This window comes from Heteronotia binoei, chromosome 13, assembly GCF_032191835.1.
Source record: "Heteronotia binoei isolate CCM8104 ecotype False Entrance Well chromosome 13, APGP_CSIRO_Hbin_v1, whole genome shotgun sequence".
NCBI lineage: Eukaryota > Metazoa > Chordata > Lepidosauria > Squamata > Gekkonidae > Heteronotia > Heteronotia binoei.
In genome coordinates, this window is record NC_083235.1 from 81,983,177 (window position 1) to 81,998,343 (window position 15,167).

At 43.2% G+C, this 15,167-nt stretch overlaps 1 protein-coding gene and 1 non-coding gene across 9 annotated transcripts in view; both read right to left on the bottom strand.

Moving 5' to 3' along the window:
• The window catches only part of ARHGAP44 (Rho GTPase activating protein 44), a 385,723-nt gene that overhangs the window by 193,454 nt on the left and 177,102 nt on the right, over positions 1-15,167 (bottom strand). For all 8 annotated transcript variants that reach the window (XM_060252571.1, XM_060252572.1, XM_060252570.1 and 5 more), the window contains exon 7: positions 5,835-5,952. In XM_060252571.1, the coding sequence (XP_060108554.1) occupies positions 5,835-5,952 (118 nt within the window). The remainder of the gene's footprint in view (positions 1-5,834; positions 5,953-15,167) is intronic.
• Positions 12,142-12,208, bottom strand: TRNAI-GAU (transfer RNA isoleucine (anticodon GAU)). Its single transcript has one exon. It is a non-coding gene; the product is annotated as a tRNA-Ile (tRNA).

Here is a 15,167-nt window from a genome sequence, read left to right on the forward strand (position 1 = left end):
GAGAGGCTCTGGGCAAGTACCCCCCACCCTTGCTGTCTTCTCACCCACCCAAGTGAAGGCATTCACTCCCTTCCACCTCAAGAGGAGTTGATCTCTGCCATCTGAAGAGCAGCTGTAATTCTGAGTGATCTCCAGTCATCACCTGGAGACTGGCCACAGTGGTTCCCCAGGAGGAAATGGCTGGTTTGGAGGATGTAGTCTATGGCATTGTACCTGTATGAAGTCCCACTCCTCCTCAAATCCCACCCTCTCCAGGCTCCACCCTTTAAATCTCCAAGACTTTCCTAACCTGGAATTGACAACCCTATCTCCTTCCCAGCGAAACATCAGCCTTTAGCTACCCCTCTGACTTAAGCTTTCCATCTTCTCCCCAATCCCTGGAGCATCTACATAGGAAAAGGACAGTCTTTCTCCATGGGGGGCAGAAGCAGCTTACATCATTCTCCTCTCCCCCCCCCCTTTGATTTGCATAACAACCTGTGAGGTAGGTTAGGTTGAAAGTCTGCGACTGGTCCTAAATCACTCAGTGAGTTTCCATAGCAAAAACCTGGGTATGGCAGACTGCTCTCTGATTCCTATGCCCTCCTCAAACTCCACCACAGAATCTCCAGGGATTTTCCACCAACCTGGAACTGGCAACCATAGTCAGGACTGGCTTCAATGAGTTCTCCTTCAGTGGCCTTTAGTGATACCTTTCAGACCAACAGTCTTACTTCTTGGTCTTAAGCACAGGACTTCAATCTCTCTCTCTGCCTTGCTTTTTCCTCCCTCCCCCTCTGTATTTGGTCTGCTGCCAGAGGACACCATTCCCCCCCCCCAATCTCTGGCTGTTTCCCTTCCAGAGGAGGAGAGGGAGGAGCTCTCAGCCAATCAAGGGAAGGCTTTCTCTGGCTCTTTTCCTCCTCCTCCTCCCACAGCCAATTGAGTGTAGGGTTTCTTTCTCTACTTTGCAAAGCATTGCAACAGGTGACTCAGCCAATGGGAGATTAGGGAAAGCCAGAAACTGCCACAATCAAGGTTGGTTGCCTTTTACAGACAGAATCAGCTTGGCTCATGCAGGAAAGAGAAGTGGACTCAGCCAATGGCATGAAAATAATCTTGATTGATGGTTTGAAGGAGCACTCCCATCCAATGAGCGATCTCCATTTTGCCAAGATGAAAGGGCTTTTATACTTATACTAGGAGTAAAACCCGTTGTAGGAAAAAATACAATGGGCCTTAGAAAAATATTCGGGAGCGGGGTGATGAATGTGTAGGAGGAAGGAAGGAAGGAAGGAAGGAAGGAAGGAAGGAAGGAAGGAAGGAAGGAAGGAAGGAAGGAAGGAAGGAAGGAAGGAAGGAAGGAAGGAAGGAAGGAAGGAAGGAAGGAAGGAAGGAAGGAAGACAAACAGAATGAAAGAAAAAGAAAGAGAAAGGATGGTAGGAAAAAGATGGCAAGAAAAGAGTGAAAGAGAAATGGAAGGAAGAAAGGTGGACAGACAGAGGCTGCAATCACACACTTTAAATAATGCAATATCAATCCAGTTTCAAAGCACTTCCCATCTGGATTTTGCCAGTTCACACAGTAAAATCCAGTTGGAAAGTGCATTGGAAGTGGATTGAAAGTAGGGTTGACAATCCCCAGGTGGGAGCAGGGGATCCCCTGGTTTGGAGGCCCTCCCCCTGCTTCAGGGTCATCAGAAAGCAGGAGGGAGGGGAAGAAAATGCCTGCTGGGCACTCCATTATTCCCTAGAGAGACCGATTCCCATAGGACATAATGGTGAATTGATCTGCAGGTATCTGGGGCTCTGAGGGTGATGTTGTTTGAGGAAGAGGCACCCATTTTTCAGCATAGCATCCAGTGCTTAAAAACACCATCCAAATTTAAAAAAATTTGGACCAGGGGGTCCAATTCTAAGAGCCAAAAAAGAAGGTGACCCTATCCTTCAATATTTCCAATGAAGAGAAGGCATTTAAAAGTATGCAGTCCCTTTAAATGTGATGGGCAGAACTTCCTATGGAGTTCAATTATGCTTGTCACAACCTTGCTCCTGGCTCCACACTTGAAGTCCCCAGATATTTCTTGAATTGGACCAGGCAATCCTAACTGAAAGTGCATTATTTAGTGTGTGTGATCGCAGTCAGAATGAAATAAAGACAGAAAGACAGAGATACAAAGAAAAAATGAGAAGAGAAACAGAAGGGAGGTAGTAAAAAGAGAGTAGGGAAGGAGTGAAAGAAAAATGAGAAGGAAGATAGAATGAAAGAAAAAGACAAAAGGCCCTTTCTCCATTCAGCTTTGCTCCAGATCTAGCGAGCACTGAATCCGCCTGCTATAAACTCGCATCATTCAAAATGCTTCCACATTTAAAAATTTGCTCCTCATCTTTTGCAATTTTACATCTACATTTGCAAAAGAAAGAAGAAACCCTGCAGGCCCTCACCCCTCCTAGAGGCTGGAGGTTCAATTCAGCTATCTCTCATAGGTGGGGGAGGGGGGTTGAAACCCCAGTCAAGGTGCTGCTGTCAAACACACACTCTCAACCACCCAAAATGGGCTTCGCTCTGGGTCTGGTTAGAGCTTGGTTTTTATTCAAGGAGAGGGAAGGAGAAGCGGGCAGAGCCGCCAACAACCTGGAATAGGAGAGATGCTGCCCCAAGCAAGGACCCCCGCCCCCCACGTGGCAGTGCACACATTGCTGCCATATGCCACCTCTTTCTCCTTGCAAGGGAAGCTGAGCTCAGAGGAGAAGAAGGCACCCCACTTGGCTTCTCTTGCCTGAAGGCGCACTCTTCTCTTCTGGGCTTGGAGGAGAACATGCCCTGCTTGGCTGCTCTTGCTTTCAAGGCGAGAGCAGCTGGACAGAGTTCGTTCTCTGAGTCCAGCTTCCCTGCTCAGTGGAGAGTGCCGCCTATGTGCCATCCAGTTGCTCTCAGTCAAGAGTGGTGGTGGGGGGCGTCCCATAGGCGAGGTGGTGCTCTAGGCTGCTGCCAACCTTGCCTACTCCTATGTGCTGGCCATGGGTCCTGCCACCTCAGGCAAGGATCTCACTCCCACCCCTCATGGCAGTGCACACATTGATGGCAAGAAAAGGCAGCTGAAGGGGGCAGCAGGGCATCTCTCCGCCATTCAAGAGGCTGCCTTTCTTTGCAAAGAAAGGCAGCCTCTGAGCGGTGCACATGTCACCACTGCCTCTTTTGCCTGTCTGGGATGCAGGCAGGTCCAGTGCTAGGTGTCAAGCATGAGATTTCAAAATAACCAGTCCTTGGATTTTGAAACAAAGTTAGGTTTATTGATAATCCATGTGGCTCATTCAAGCTGAAGATTGGGGCTGATACTTTGTAGCACTAGAATACAAGCTTTAAAATGGCACATCAAAAGTTCTATAAACAATTCTACATTCACATGTGAAATTCACACTCTGGGTTCCTTATCTATATTGCGGCTAGCACATCCTGGGTTCAGGCCTGGCTAGGCCTGGGAACAAGTCCCAGGAGGTCTTATCTTCAAAGAGGACATTCCTGCATCTGTTAGTAAAAGCGAAAGAAGAAAGGTGGGGGTTGCTACTTTGATGTGCTCACATTTTAACTTTGGGTTAGTAACAATACTACAATCTGAATTCTTTATATAAAAGTAACAAGTCTAAGATCTGGCTTCTGCAATATAGAATGGGTATACAATGCTTGACACTAGAGCCTCGGCACCCCAGGCCAGTAACTGTCCCATGCACCCCATCCACACCTGCCCTGCCACCACACTCCCACCCATGGGGAGAGCAGATGACACATGGAAGGAGGGCTGAGCAGGCTACAACTGAGTCAGGCCTGTGTAGTGTGCTCTTGGAGGCATGGAGTACCTCCGAGAGTGCACTGCAGAGGTGTTCTCCAAGTCGCGCTCAAAGAAGCTGCACCGATGCCCTTTGAAGGTGAGAGCAGCTGGGCGGGATGTGTTCTCCTCTGAATCAGGTCTCCCTAGCGAGGAAAACACAGCTCTTAGAAGCTGTGCCGACACCCTGATTGGCTGCTTTTGCATTGAAAGTGAGAGCAGTCGGGCCTTGCAAGGGAAACCCTGCTCAAAGGAGAGCACACACCAACATGTCTCTTAGCAGCGCACCCAGTGACTTCGTGAATGAGAGCTCTTGCAAGCCAACAATGAAATGTGGGACAGGGCTTTGTTGAGGAGTTTGAAAACTCGGAGGGAAAGTTCTACAATTACAACTTTAGATCTGGATGTTCAGGAATACTCCTGTTCAAAAGTACTCTTCTAAATTGAGGAGCAACTCCAGGGTGAAATCATTTTCCATACCCATTCAACAAACAGTGTAGAGGACGTTGGAACATGCAAAGCAAGACAGAAGTGAAGATAGGCAATGCAGATGATCACTTAAAATGAGCACCGAGAGAGGATATTCTGCCAAGTGTAGAAATAGCCAAAGACAGAGAGAGACAGAGAGAGAGGAATGAATAAAGTGAGAGCTATGTAAAAGTTTGGGAGAAAGGAATTAAACAATGGGAAAAGAAGGAAGACAGGGAGACAGAGAAATGGCAGGAAGACAGACAAGCAGGCAGGAAGCCATTAGAAGCCTGACTTTCACCTCCTCCCACTTGCAGGTGAGGGGGAGTGAAAGGGAGCCTTCAAATGGCTTCCTGCCTCTTAAAGCAAGCAGTTTACTGCAGCCTAATTTGAATAGAAAGAGTGAAGACTATTTGCAGGTGCAAAGGGGGCTTGAGTATGGAGAGAATAGAATATAGACAGTTTGTTTCTCTGCTCTGCTGAACTCCCCCCTCCCCCATTGTGATGGAACATTCCTTTTCTGTCAGTTGAAGAGATTTTACTGTTTTCTGTCAGAGTTTGCTTCAGTGTATACAGCGGTCATCTTGTAGAAAAATAGGTGGTGGAGCTCATCCAGGGATTGTTATGCAGCTGCACTTACTATTCAATGACAAGAAGGTGGAACTCTCAGAAAGGTTCAGGAGCTGTGCTCCTGTGAGCTCCCACTGAATCTGAGGTCTTAGTGTATATAGTTAATAAATTATGTTCACCATTACTTAAGGAAGTATGTGTGCCACATGATATTAGTTCACACTAGATTCAACCACAGACTGTGCTGTAAATGAAAAGGTGGAATATTGCCCCATAAGGAGTATATTCTGGCATATTTATAAATAGAATATATATACACCTCACCTCCCAAACAGTAGGAGCAGGGGTGGGGGACATACTGGGCAAGTGCAACTTTGACAGGGAGTGTTAGTTGAAAGCAGCAAAACGCTGGCAGTATTGTTTTTGGGGGGAGTGATAGATTGAGGAGAGGCAGTAGTGATCAGTAGGGCTCCAGGAGAACTTCTCAGCAGAGAACTTTCTTCCTTAGACATCAGAGGCTGACTGATGGGGTTCTGGCCTGACAGGGCCGGCAGTAGGCAGGTCACAGAGGGGGAGTGCACCTAGTGTCTTCATGACACACCCAATGACAGGGGGGAGTGGTGACAGACAGAGTGCATGGCCTGTGATTGCCACAACTTCCAATAAAGATTGAGGAATGTGCCAATGCTTTTATTATAACTATGATTTATAAAACTGAAATGCTGCAAACTGTCTTGCTTTTATGGAAACTCAACTTAACCCCCCCCCCAACATAGTTAATCAAACCATAATTTACACATAGATCTTATTTGAAGTTATAGTCAGCCGTCTGAGGTGAAACAGTAAAGAGATACAACTGTTAACTCTGTCCTCCACAAGTTATAACATTGCATTTTGCACCATCATACTCTTTCCACAGGTTACAAACAATGGTTTTCTCATAAAGAATCACTCTGAGACCATGTGGGGAGCGGGAGAAAAGAAAGATACCCTGCAAATCTCCACTCTATTTGCTGCCTCCTCCATCTCTTCCCTGAGAGCATCCACTTTGGCACCAGAAGACTGCAAGTTGCTTGACAAACCTGATGACTTGGCTGACTGCTGCCACCTTCAGGAGAAAAAAAAGAAAAATATATTGGCAACAACTGCCAATCAATAGGTTAGTACATGTTGACTCTTCTCACACAGGCCAAAGTGAACTAGTGCCTTAATGAAGATGGCAGCATAAGTCAGCTCCTTAGCAGAATTTCCAAGGAAAAAGTGTGGAGTATTATTTTGTAGAGACATGTTACCCAGTCCCCTAGTCCCAATACAAAGGAATTACACTTGAGTTTTTGAATAGAAGCAGTTGGGCTGCCGTTAGCACACTACCACAAATACATTAAGGTCTTTTAATTTCACTCTAAGTGCTGAATTCACGATACCCTCTAACTTGGCCTCAAAATGAGCTGAAAGCCCCTGGACCACAAAGAGAAGAGGGCTCACAACTGACTGTTTTTAAGCCATCTTGATAGGGGTTTCCCTCCATTTTCTCAGTGTTTCATTTGTTTAAACTCAGCCACTACTTTTGAATTTCAGTTCAATTAACAATTCTCAGCTTTTCCTAGAAGAAGCAACAAGCCTATGGAAAAATTATCTGAACATAACTGAAATCCAGCTAATATATTATTAATGAAATAGCTGTAGAATAACTGGAGATTAGCGGGGAACCTTCTGAAGGAAAAAATATCCTTGGATCACCATAAGGAATCTTCCTCAAATCCACGTCTGTCTATAGTTAATACCATGAAGCCATTTTACAACAGTGCATATGATTGGATAAAAGGAAGTACTTCTTCACCCAAAGGGTGATTAACATGTGGAATTCACTGCCACAGGAGGTGGTGGCAGCCACAAGTATAGCCACCTTCAAGAGGGGTTTAGATAAAAATATGGAGCACAGGTCCATCAGTGGCTATTAGCCACAGTGTATGTGTGTGTATATAAAAAATTTTGCCACTGTGTGACACAGAGTGTTGGACTTGATGGGCCGTTGGCCTGATCCAACATGGCTTCTCTTATGTTCTTATTGTGAAAGATCTTGCCATTGCTTTATTGATGATTTGTGCGCTAAAGGCTGCAATCTTAAACACATTTACAAGAGATGAAATGGCAGTGTGGTCAGTGAAATTTATTCTTGAGTACACAATCTTAAAACTGCACAGGAAGAAGCTAAAGCACCATCCAACACACAGCCACATTTCCTGCATATTTCCTCTCAGATAAATATTGATAAGCACATCTTACTAAGAATGGTTCAACTATCATTCATAGCTGAAATTAAATGCCACTGGTACAAGTAGCCCTTCTGCACTTTCACAAATGAAGTTCTTGAATGGAGGGACTGAATGGTTTGTGATTAGTCACTGATGAAACTGAATGGTTTGTGATTAGTCCTACTGAATTCCTTGTTTCTTTCGTCTCCCCCCCCCCCGCCCCAATCCCCCCTGGCAGCAAAGGAAGGTTCGCTAAGAGCCACCAGGCTGAATCAGAGTTGAAAGATCTGAAAAAAGAGTAAAGGAAGCCTGATGGGGCTAGGATTCGGGCCCTCTGCTTTTCATCATGAGTGTTATATGTAGGCCATGCTTTCATCCTTGAAACTGTTTCCTCTGTCAGTATTATGGAGTTGTAAGAGCTTAATGCTGCCTGGGTTCTGAGGGAGGGAGGATTGCACGAGGAAAAAAAAATACCACAGTCAGTGTTCCCTCTAAGCTGAGTTAGTGTCAGCTAGCTCACAATTTTTTAGCCCCCAGCTCTCACATTTTTGTAGCCCTATAGCCCTAGAGCAAACTAATTTATGCACTAGCTCACAACTTTAATGCCTGTAGCTCACAAAGTAGAATTTTTGCTCACAAGACTCCACAGTTTAGAGGGAACATTGACCATAGTTCCCTTACTTCAGCTTTGTATCCAGATTGAGTTTGTTGTGCTGTAGGAACAATCTCCCCATTTGAGACTGGCTTTAAGTAGTAATTGCTGTGACTCAAGATTTTGAATTAGGAAAGGAGATTTTTAACAAATGCTTCAATATTGCAGGCATGGAAGAACTTCCTACTTCCAGGCACAAACTCCTGTCTTAATCCTTCATGGGAGAAGCTGTACTGTACCTCCAGGCCTCTTATTTATTCAAAATTTTATTAGCCACCTGTCAGGAACAAGTCCCTGACAATGTTCCACTGCAAAGTTGCTGTTTTCTGACCAATGTTGGGATTGCTGATGCCAGCTGGAATTGCTGATGCTATTGCCATGGTCTTATTATCCTTGCTTATTAATAAGTTCATAGCAAATGTAGCATTTTTTAGATTCCACTTAATACTAATTGCGTAGACTTGCTTTTAGCTATTAACAATCACTAGGCCTCTTTCTGAATATTCAGTATGTTGTGTGATGTGGGATGCTTCAGGCTCACAGGTGGGAAGTAGTCGTGGGAAGACAACTCTAATCTGGTCTCCCTGGGCAATGCTGATAGGCACCAACTGAAGAGAGGATTTGACCTTGACTCCTGAGGCTTGAGAAAGAACTGTATACTATTCCAAAAGACTTTCAAGACTTTTGGTGGGCACGAGAAATTGAGTAGCCATTGCTCCCTCCTCTATAATAGCTGATAATTTTTGATTGTACTCCAGACTGGCAAGACTTGGACTAGTGATCACTTGCCATGTAATGTTTGCTTTAAGGTACCATCATTAAAACTTCTTTTGATCCTTTTCAAGAAGTCTTGTGATTGCATCTGGGCAAAACCTTAAACCACCCTGTGGAACTCAAGGTAGCTTACAATATAAATATAACAATATAAATACAAATATAGCATTATAAAAGTACCAAAACAATTATAAAACACACAGAAACCACTGTTTAAAACATCCAAATAGGACTGCCAATACCAACAGCTAAATCAATAAAAATGCTGTTCTAAATAAATAAAACAAAATCTAAATAAAACTGCCTCCTGAAGATCAACAGTGAGGATGTCACTGTTGGGAGGTATTTGGGAGTGTTGGCTAGGAAACTTGGATGGGTTCAAGTTATAAACTGGGACAACATTGGCTTACTAATATTTCCATAGTTCCTCCAGTCCTGCTCAATTATGCTACCCTCGTGGCATAAAAACTGCTGCAATATTGCTCCTTTCTGCACAATGGTAATGTGGGAATTTGCAGATGACACCAAACTGGGAGGAGCAGAAAATACACCAGATGATAGCAATAGAATTCAACTACACTAATGTGCAGAGTATGGGAAATGAACAGGAGGAACTGGAAGCCCGAATACAAGAAGGGGTCTATGACCTAATAGGCATTACTGAAACCTAGTGAGATGATACTTGCAGTACGAATATTAGGATTGAGTAATACAATTTATTTAAAAAGGACAGACAAAGAAGGAAGGGTGGAGGAGTAACATTACATGTAAAGGAGGTATATACTTGTGAGGAAATATGTGAATATGAGCATGAAAGTTCACTTGAGTCTCTGGGTACAAATAAAATAAGACAAGAAATAATAGTGATATTTATGGTGGGAATTGCTATAGACTACCAAGTCAGACAGAGGACTTGGATAAGGCACTCCTAAAACAGATTACAAAATTCTCAAAGAGATGGGACATGGTGCTCCTGGGAGATTTCAGTTACCCAGATATCTGTTGGAAGTGAGTCCAACTCTGCTAAAAAGCAAATTTGTCTTTCTTGACAACTTCATTTTCCAGAAAGTGGAGAGGGAAACATGGGATCTGCTATCTTGAACTTGATTCTCACCAATAAGGAAGAACTATGGTTTGCACCTTATGGCGGTAGGGAAAAGGGTGTTTGGTAACAGCCTTGCTAACCTAATAAGGAGGGCTTCAAACTAAATTGTATGGGGGAGCGAGACAATAATTCAAGACCTCGTATGATGCCAGAAACTGGGGATAAGAACATTAAAGATTTGCAAAGAGTGGTGCATACGCTAGGTAATATGAACTTGCAGGTTTGTATGGAAACTAAACTCTCAGAATACATAAAACATGGATTCTAATGTCCCTACACTAATGCACAGAGTATGGGAAACAAACAGGAGGAAATGGAAGTCCTAATAAATGAAGGAGAATATGACATAATAGGCCTTACTGAAACTTGGTGGGATGACACTCACAACTGGAATATTAGGATTCAGGGGTACAACTTATTTAAAAGGTACAGGCAAATGAGAAAGGGCAGAGGCGTAGCAGTATATGTGAAGGAGGTATATACTTGTGAGGAAAGATGTGAATCTGAGCATGGCAGCTCAGTTGAGAGTCTCTGGGTAAAAATAAAAGGAATAAGAAATAACAGTGATATTATTGTGGGGGTCTGCTATAGACCACCAAGTCAGGCAGAGGACTTGGATGAGATACTTCTACAGTACTTTGCAAAGCTCTCCAAGAGAAGGGATACAGTGATTATGGGAGATTTCAATTACCTGGATATCTGTTGAAAGTTCAACTATGCTAAAAATGAAAAGTCAAATAGATTCCTGACTTGTCTTGCTGTCAACTTCCTTTTCCAGAAAGTGAAGAAGGGGATCTGCTATCTTGGATTTGATTCTCACCAACAAGGAAGAATTGACTGAAGAAGTGGAAATAGTGGGCACCCTGGGCAGTAGTGAGCATGTGATTTTGGAATTTACAGTCTTAGGGAAGGGGGAAAGTATACATAGTCAGACTTATAGGTTGGACTTCAGAAACGCAAACTTCGATAAACTTAGAACTATGATGGGTAAAATCCCATGATCAGAAATACTTAGGAGGAAGAGGGTTCAGGAGGGGTGGGAGTTTCTTAAAAGCGAAATACTGAAAGCGCAATCACAGATGATTCCTATGAGAAGAAAAAATGGAAAAAGCCTTAAGAAGCTGAAGTGGCTCCATGGACAGCTCTCTAAAGACTTGAGAAATCAAAAGACTCCTTTAGGAATTGGAAGGAGGGCCTTATAACCAAGGATGAATATAAACAAATCACCAGTGCTTGTAGAGAAAAAGTTAGGAAAGCTAAAGCTCAGTATGAGCTTAGGCTGGCCAAAGATGCTAAAAACAAAAAAAAGGTTATTTTCTTATGTTCAGAGTAAGAAAAAGAGCAAGGACATGGTAGGCCCATTGCGAGGGCAAGAAAGTGAAATTGTAACAAGTAATGAAGAGAGGGCGGAACTGCTCAATTCCTACTTTTCCTCAGTCTTCTCTTTTGAGGGAAAAGGTGCTCAATATGGCAAAAACAGAACATATAAGGAGGGTATGAAGTGCCAACCTAGGATCAGCATAGGCGTAGTACATAAACACCTAGTTTCTTTAAATTAAACTAAGTCCTCAGGACCAGATGAATTGCATCCAAGGCTTCTAAAAGAGTTTGCGGATGTAATTTCTGACCCTCTGGCTATTATTTTTGAGAATTCTTGGAGAACAGGAGAGGTGCCGGAAGATTGGAGGCGGGCAAATGTTGTTCCCATCTTCAAGAAGGGGAAAAAGACAATCCGGGTAACTTCCGACCTGTCAGCTTGACGTCTATACCTGGAAAAGTTTTAGAAAAAATCATCAAACGGTCCTGGAACATTTAGTAAGAATGAATGTGATTACTAAGAGCCAGCATGGGTTTCTCAAGAACAAGTCATGTCAGACTAACCTGGTCTTTTTCTGAGAAAGTGACTACCTTGCTGGATCAGGGGAATGCTGTAGACATGGTTTATCTTGATTTCAGTAAGGCTTTTGATAAAGTTCCACATACTATCCTTGTTGACAAGTTGGTAAAATGTGGTTTGGATCCTGTTACCGTTAGGTGGATCTGTAACTGGTTGACAGATCGCACCCAAAGAGTGCTTGTGAATGGTTCCTCATCCTCTTAGAGAGGAGGGACAAGTGGCAAGTACCTCATGAATCTGTCCTGGGACCTGTTTTGTTCAACATCTTTATCAATGATTTCGATGAAGGAATAGAGGGAATGCTTATTAAATTTGCAGGTGATATTAAATTGGGAGGGGTTGCAAACACAGAAGAAGACAGAAACAGGATCCAGGATGACCTTGACAGGGTGGGAAACTGGGCTAAAATCAATCAAATGAATTTTAACAGGGATAAATGTAAAGTTCTGCATTTAGGTAGGAAAAATCCAATGAACATATGAACATATGAAACTGTCTTATACTGAATCAGACCCTTGGTCCATCAAAGTCAGTATTGTCTACTCAGACTGGCAGTGGCTCTCCAGAGTCTCAGGCTAAGGTTTTTCACACCTATTACCTGGACCCTTTTTAGTTGGAGATGCCAGGGATTGAACCTGGGACCTTCTGCTTATCAAGCAGATGCTCTACCACTGAGCCACCGTCCCTCCCCCAATGCATGGTTATAGGATGGGGGAGACTTGTCTTAGCAGTAGTATGTGCGAAAAGGATCTAAGGGTCTTAGTGGATCATACGCTGAACATGAGTCAACAGTGTGATGCGGTGGCTAAAAAGGCAAATGCAATTTTGGGCTGTATCAACAGAAGTATAGTGTCCAGATCATGTGATGTGATGGTATCGCTTTACTCTGCTCTGGTAAGACCTCACCTGGAGTATTGTGTTCCGTTTTGGGCACCACATTTAAGAAGCATATAGACAAGCTGGAACAGGTCCAGAGGAGGGCGATGAAGATGGTGAGGGGTCTAGAGACCAAGTCCTATGAGGAAAGGTTGAAGGAGCTGGGGATGTTTAGCTTGGAGAGGAGGCGGCTGAGAGGTGATATGATCACTATCTTCAAGTACTTGAAGGGCTGTCATATAGAGGATGGTGTGGAATTGTTTTCTGTGGCCCCTGAAGGTAGGACCAGAACTAAAGGGTTGAAATTGAATCAAGAGTTTCTGGCTCAACATTAGGAAGAACTTCCTGACCGAGTCCTCAGTGGAACGGGCTTCCTCGGGAGGTGGTGGGCTCTCCTTCCTTGGAGGTTTTTAAACGGAGGCTAGATGGCCATCTGACAGCTGTGAAGATCCTGTGAATTTAGGGGAAAGTGTTTGTGAGTTTCCTGCATTGTGAAGGGGGTTGGACTAGAAGACCCTAGAGCATGGGTGGCCAACGGTAGCTCTCCAGATGTTTTTTGCCTACAACTCCCATCAGCCCTAGCCAGCATGGCCAATGGCTGGGGCTGATGGGAGTTGTAGGCAAAAAAAACCTGGAGAGCTATCGTTGGCCACCCCTGCCCGAGAGGTCCCTTCCAACTCTATGATTCTATGTACTGGTTGATGAGATGGAATTAGTGGACACCCAGGGTAGTAGTAACCATGTAATTTTGGAATTAACGGTCCTGGGGAAGGGAAAAGCTGTACGTAATCATATAGGTTCAGGAAAGCAAACTTTGACCAACTTAGTTACGCTGGGTAGAATTCCATACTAAATACTTAAGAAGGGAGTTCAAGAGAGGTGGGAGTTTCTTAAAAGTGAAATATTGAAGATACAATCAAACAATTTCTCTAATGAATGCTAATGAATCAAAAGTGGCTTTGCAACTTACAGATACACACCTGAAAAACACCTGAACAGTAAACTCAAGATTGCTTCAACACAGAGACTGCCTCCAGATTTTGATGTAATAATTCCAAGCAAGAGGTGTCAGTTATCAGAGAGTGTTAAAATATTGCAAGAGTGCTAATCTTTTAATTATTCTTAATTGTGTTTGTCTGTGCCCTTTATAAAAATTTACATCTACACTATCTGTATTACATTTTATGATATACATGGCCCGGCCTGACAAGATCTCATTTACATCAGATCTGGCCGTCATAACAAATGAGTTTGACACCCCTGCTCTAGACCACTTGTTTTTGCCAGTAATCTCACACCTTGAAATAAAGAGAAAATTGAGTTTTAGTAAGGCAATTGTACAAATTGAAAAGGAAGCTGCAAGACGTAAAGCTTTAAACTCAAATTTACAAGAATTGCCTGACCAGTTAATTAATAGTCTCTCTAAGAGCAAAAATGCAGGTTGCCACCTCCAGCCTTGAAGTAAGACAATTTTCAGACTACCAAGTTGGCAAGCAGTCCAAAGGAACTATATTGGCTAATAAGAAAGAATCTTTGAGTAGACAGAGGTTTACTACAGCAAGTCAGAACAAAACGAGGCAAGACTCATTAGCAACCACTGTCAAGTCTGAATAAAACTCTGGCTCAACCAGAGAGCATGTTGGGTAGAACCAAAGTAGAACCAAATGCTGCTAGTGCCTCTCTTCTACTCCCCCCCCTTTCTTTAGAAGCTCTCCCAGCTTTGAAATGGTGATGTGTGAAAAGTCTTATCTGAACCTTCTCAGCCCAGGCCTGTGGGAGTCGTAGGAGCCTAGTGAAACATCAAGGCTGCTACGCCTAATCAACATGAGAATGTACTAGTAACATCTATATGTGAATGTCCCCTGCGCAATTTCCCTGCCCGTAGGAATGCTTTTGAAGTGATCTTTATATGCAATGTATTTACTGTATGATTTTAGTTTCTTCAAACCCTGGCTCAGGCCGCAAACATCCAGTATCAATAAACTAGCTTCTTTGTATCTACATCGACTCATTATTGAATCTGCAGACTTGACAATCACACAATGTCAAGCACGGTTATTCTCCTCCTAAGATGGCTAAAGTATTGTCAAAAAAGAGCCCTGGTTATTCTCCATTACCTACAACCCCTTTTTCACGTCCCTGCAGCCATCTGGCAAAGGATGTTTATCTAACGGAATTGTCTGGCTGTGTCTCAGTGCCCTAACTCCCCCATTTCATCCCAGGCACTTCACAAGCCTTATCTTGGTCACGGGTTGGTGTTAGAAGGCTATTGCTAGGTAGAGGAAAATTACTGCTTTGCCCTTTGAACCCCAGATTCCAATAGTGTGTGTTTGTAACTTTATGATACGCTATATAGCATCATATAACCTCTGATTCCTCAGTCTTCTCAAAGACAATGTTCTGTATGCAACTTGAAGTTAAATAAAGAAGTTCTTTTGAACCATAACAAAAGACTCTATTATTGAAACTACTTGTGCTTAACATGCGAAAGGGAAAGCAATTCACATGTTATAATTGTGGAGGTATAGGCCATAAGCAAGCAGATTGCTCTTCGTCCAGAGCAATAGGAGCTGTCCCTCCCATTTCTTATGTAAAGGCAAGCATTTAAAAAAAAGCAGATCAACAAAAGAAGTTTAATCTGAACCCAGTCTTCACTACACTTACCATAATATTAGACAGTGGAGCATCAATATCGGTCTTTCACTCTAAAGAATTCTTCAAAGAATTAAAGAACTTAGAAAAGCTCATTAAATTAAAACTAGCA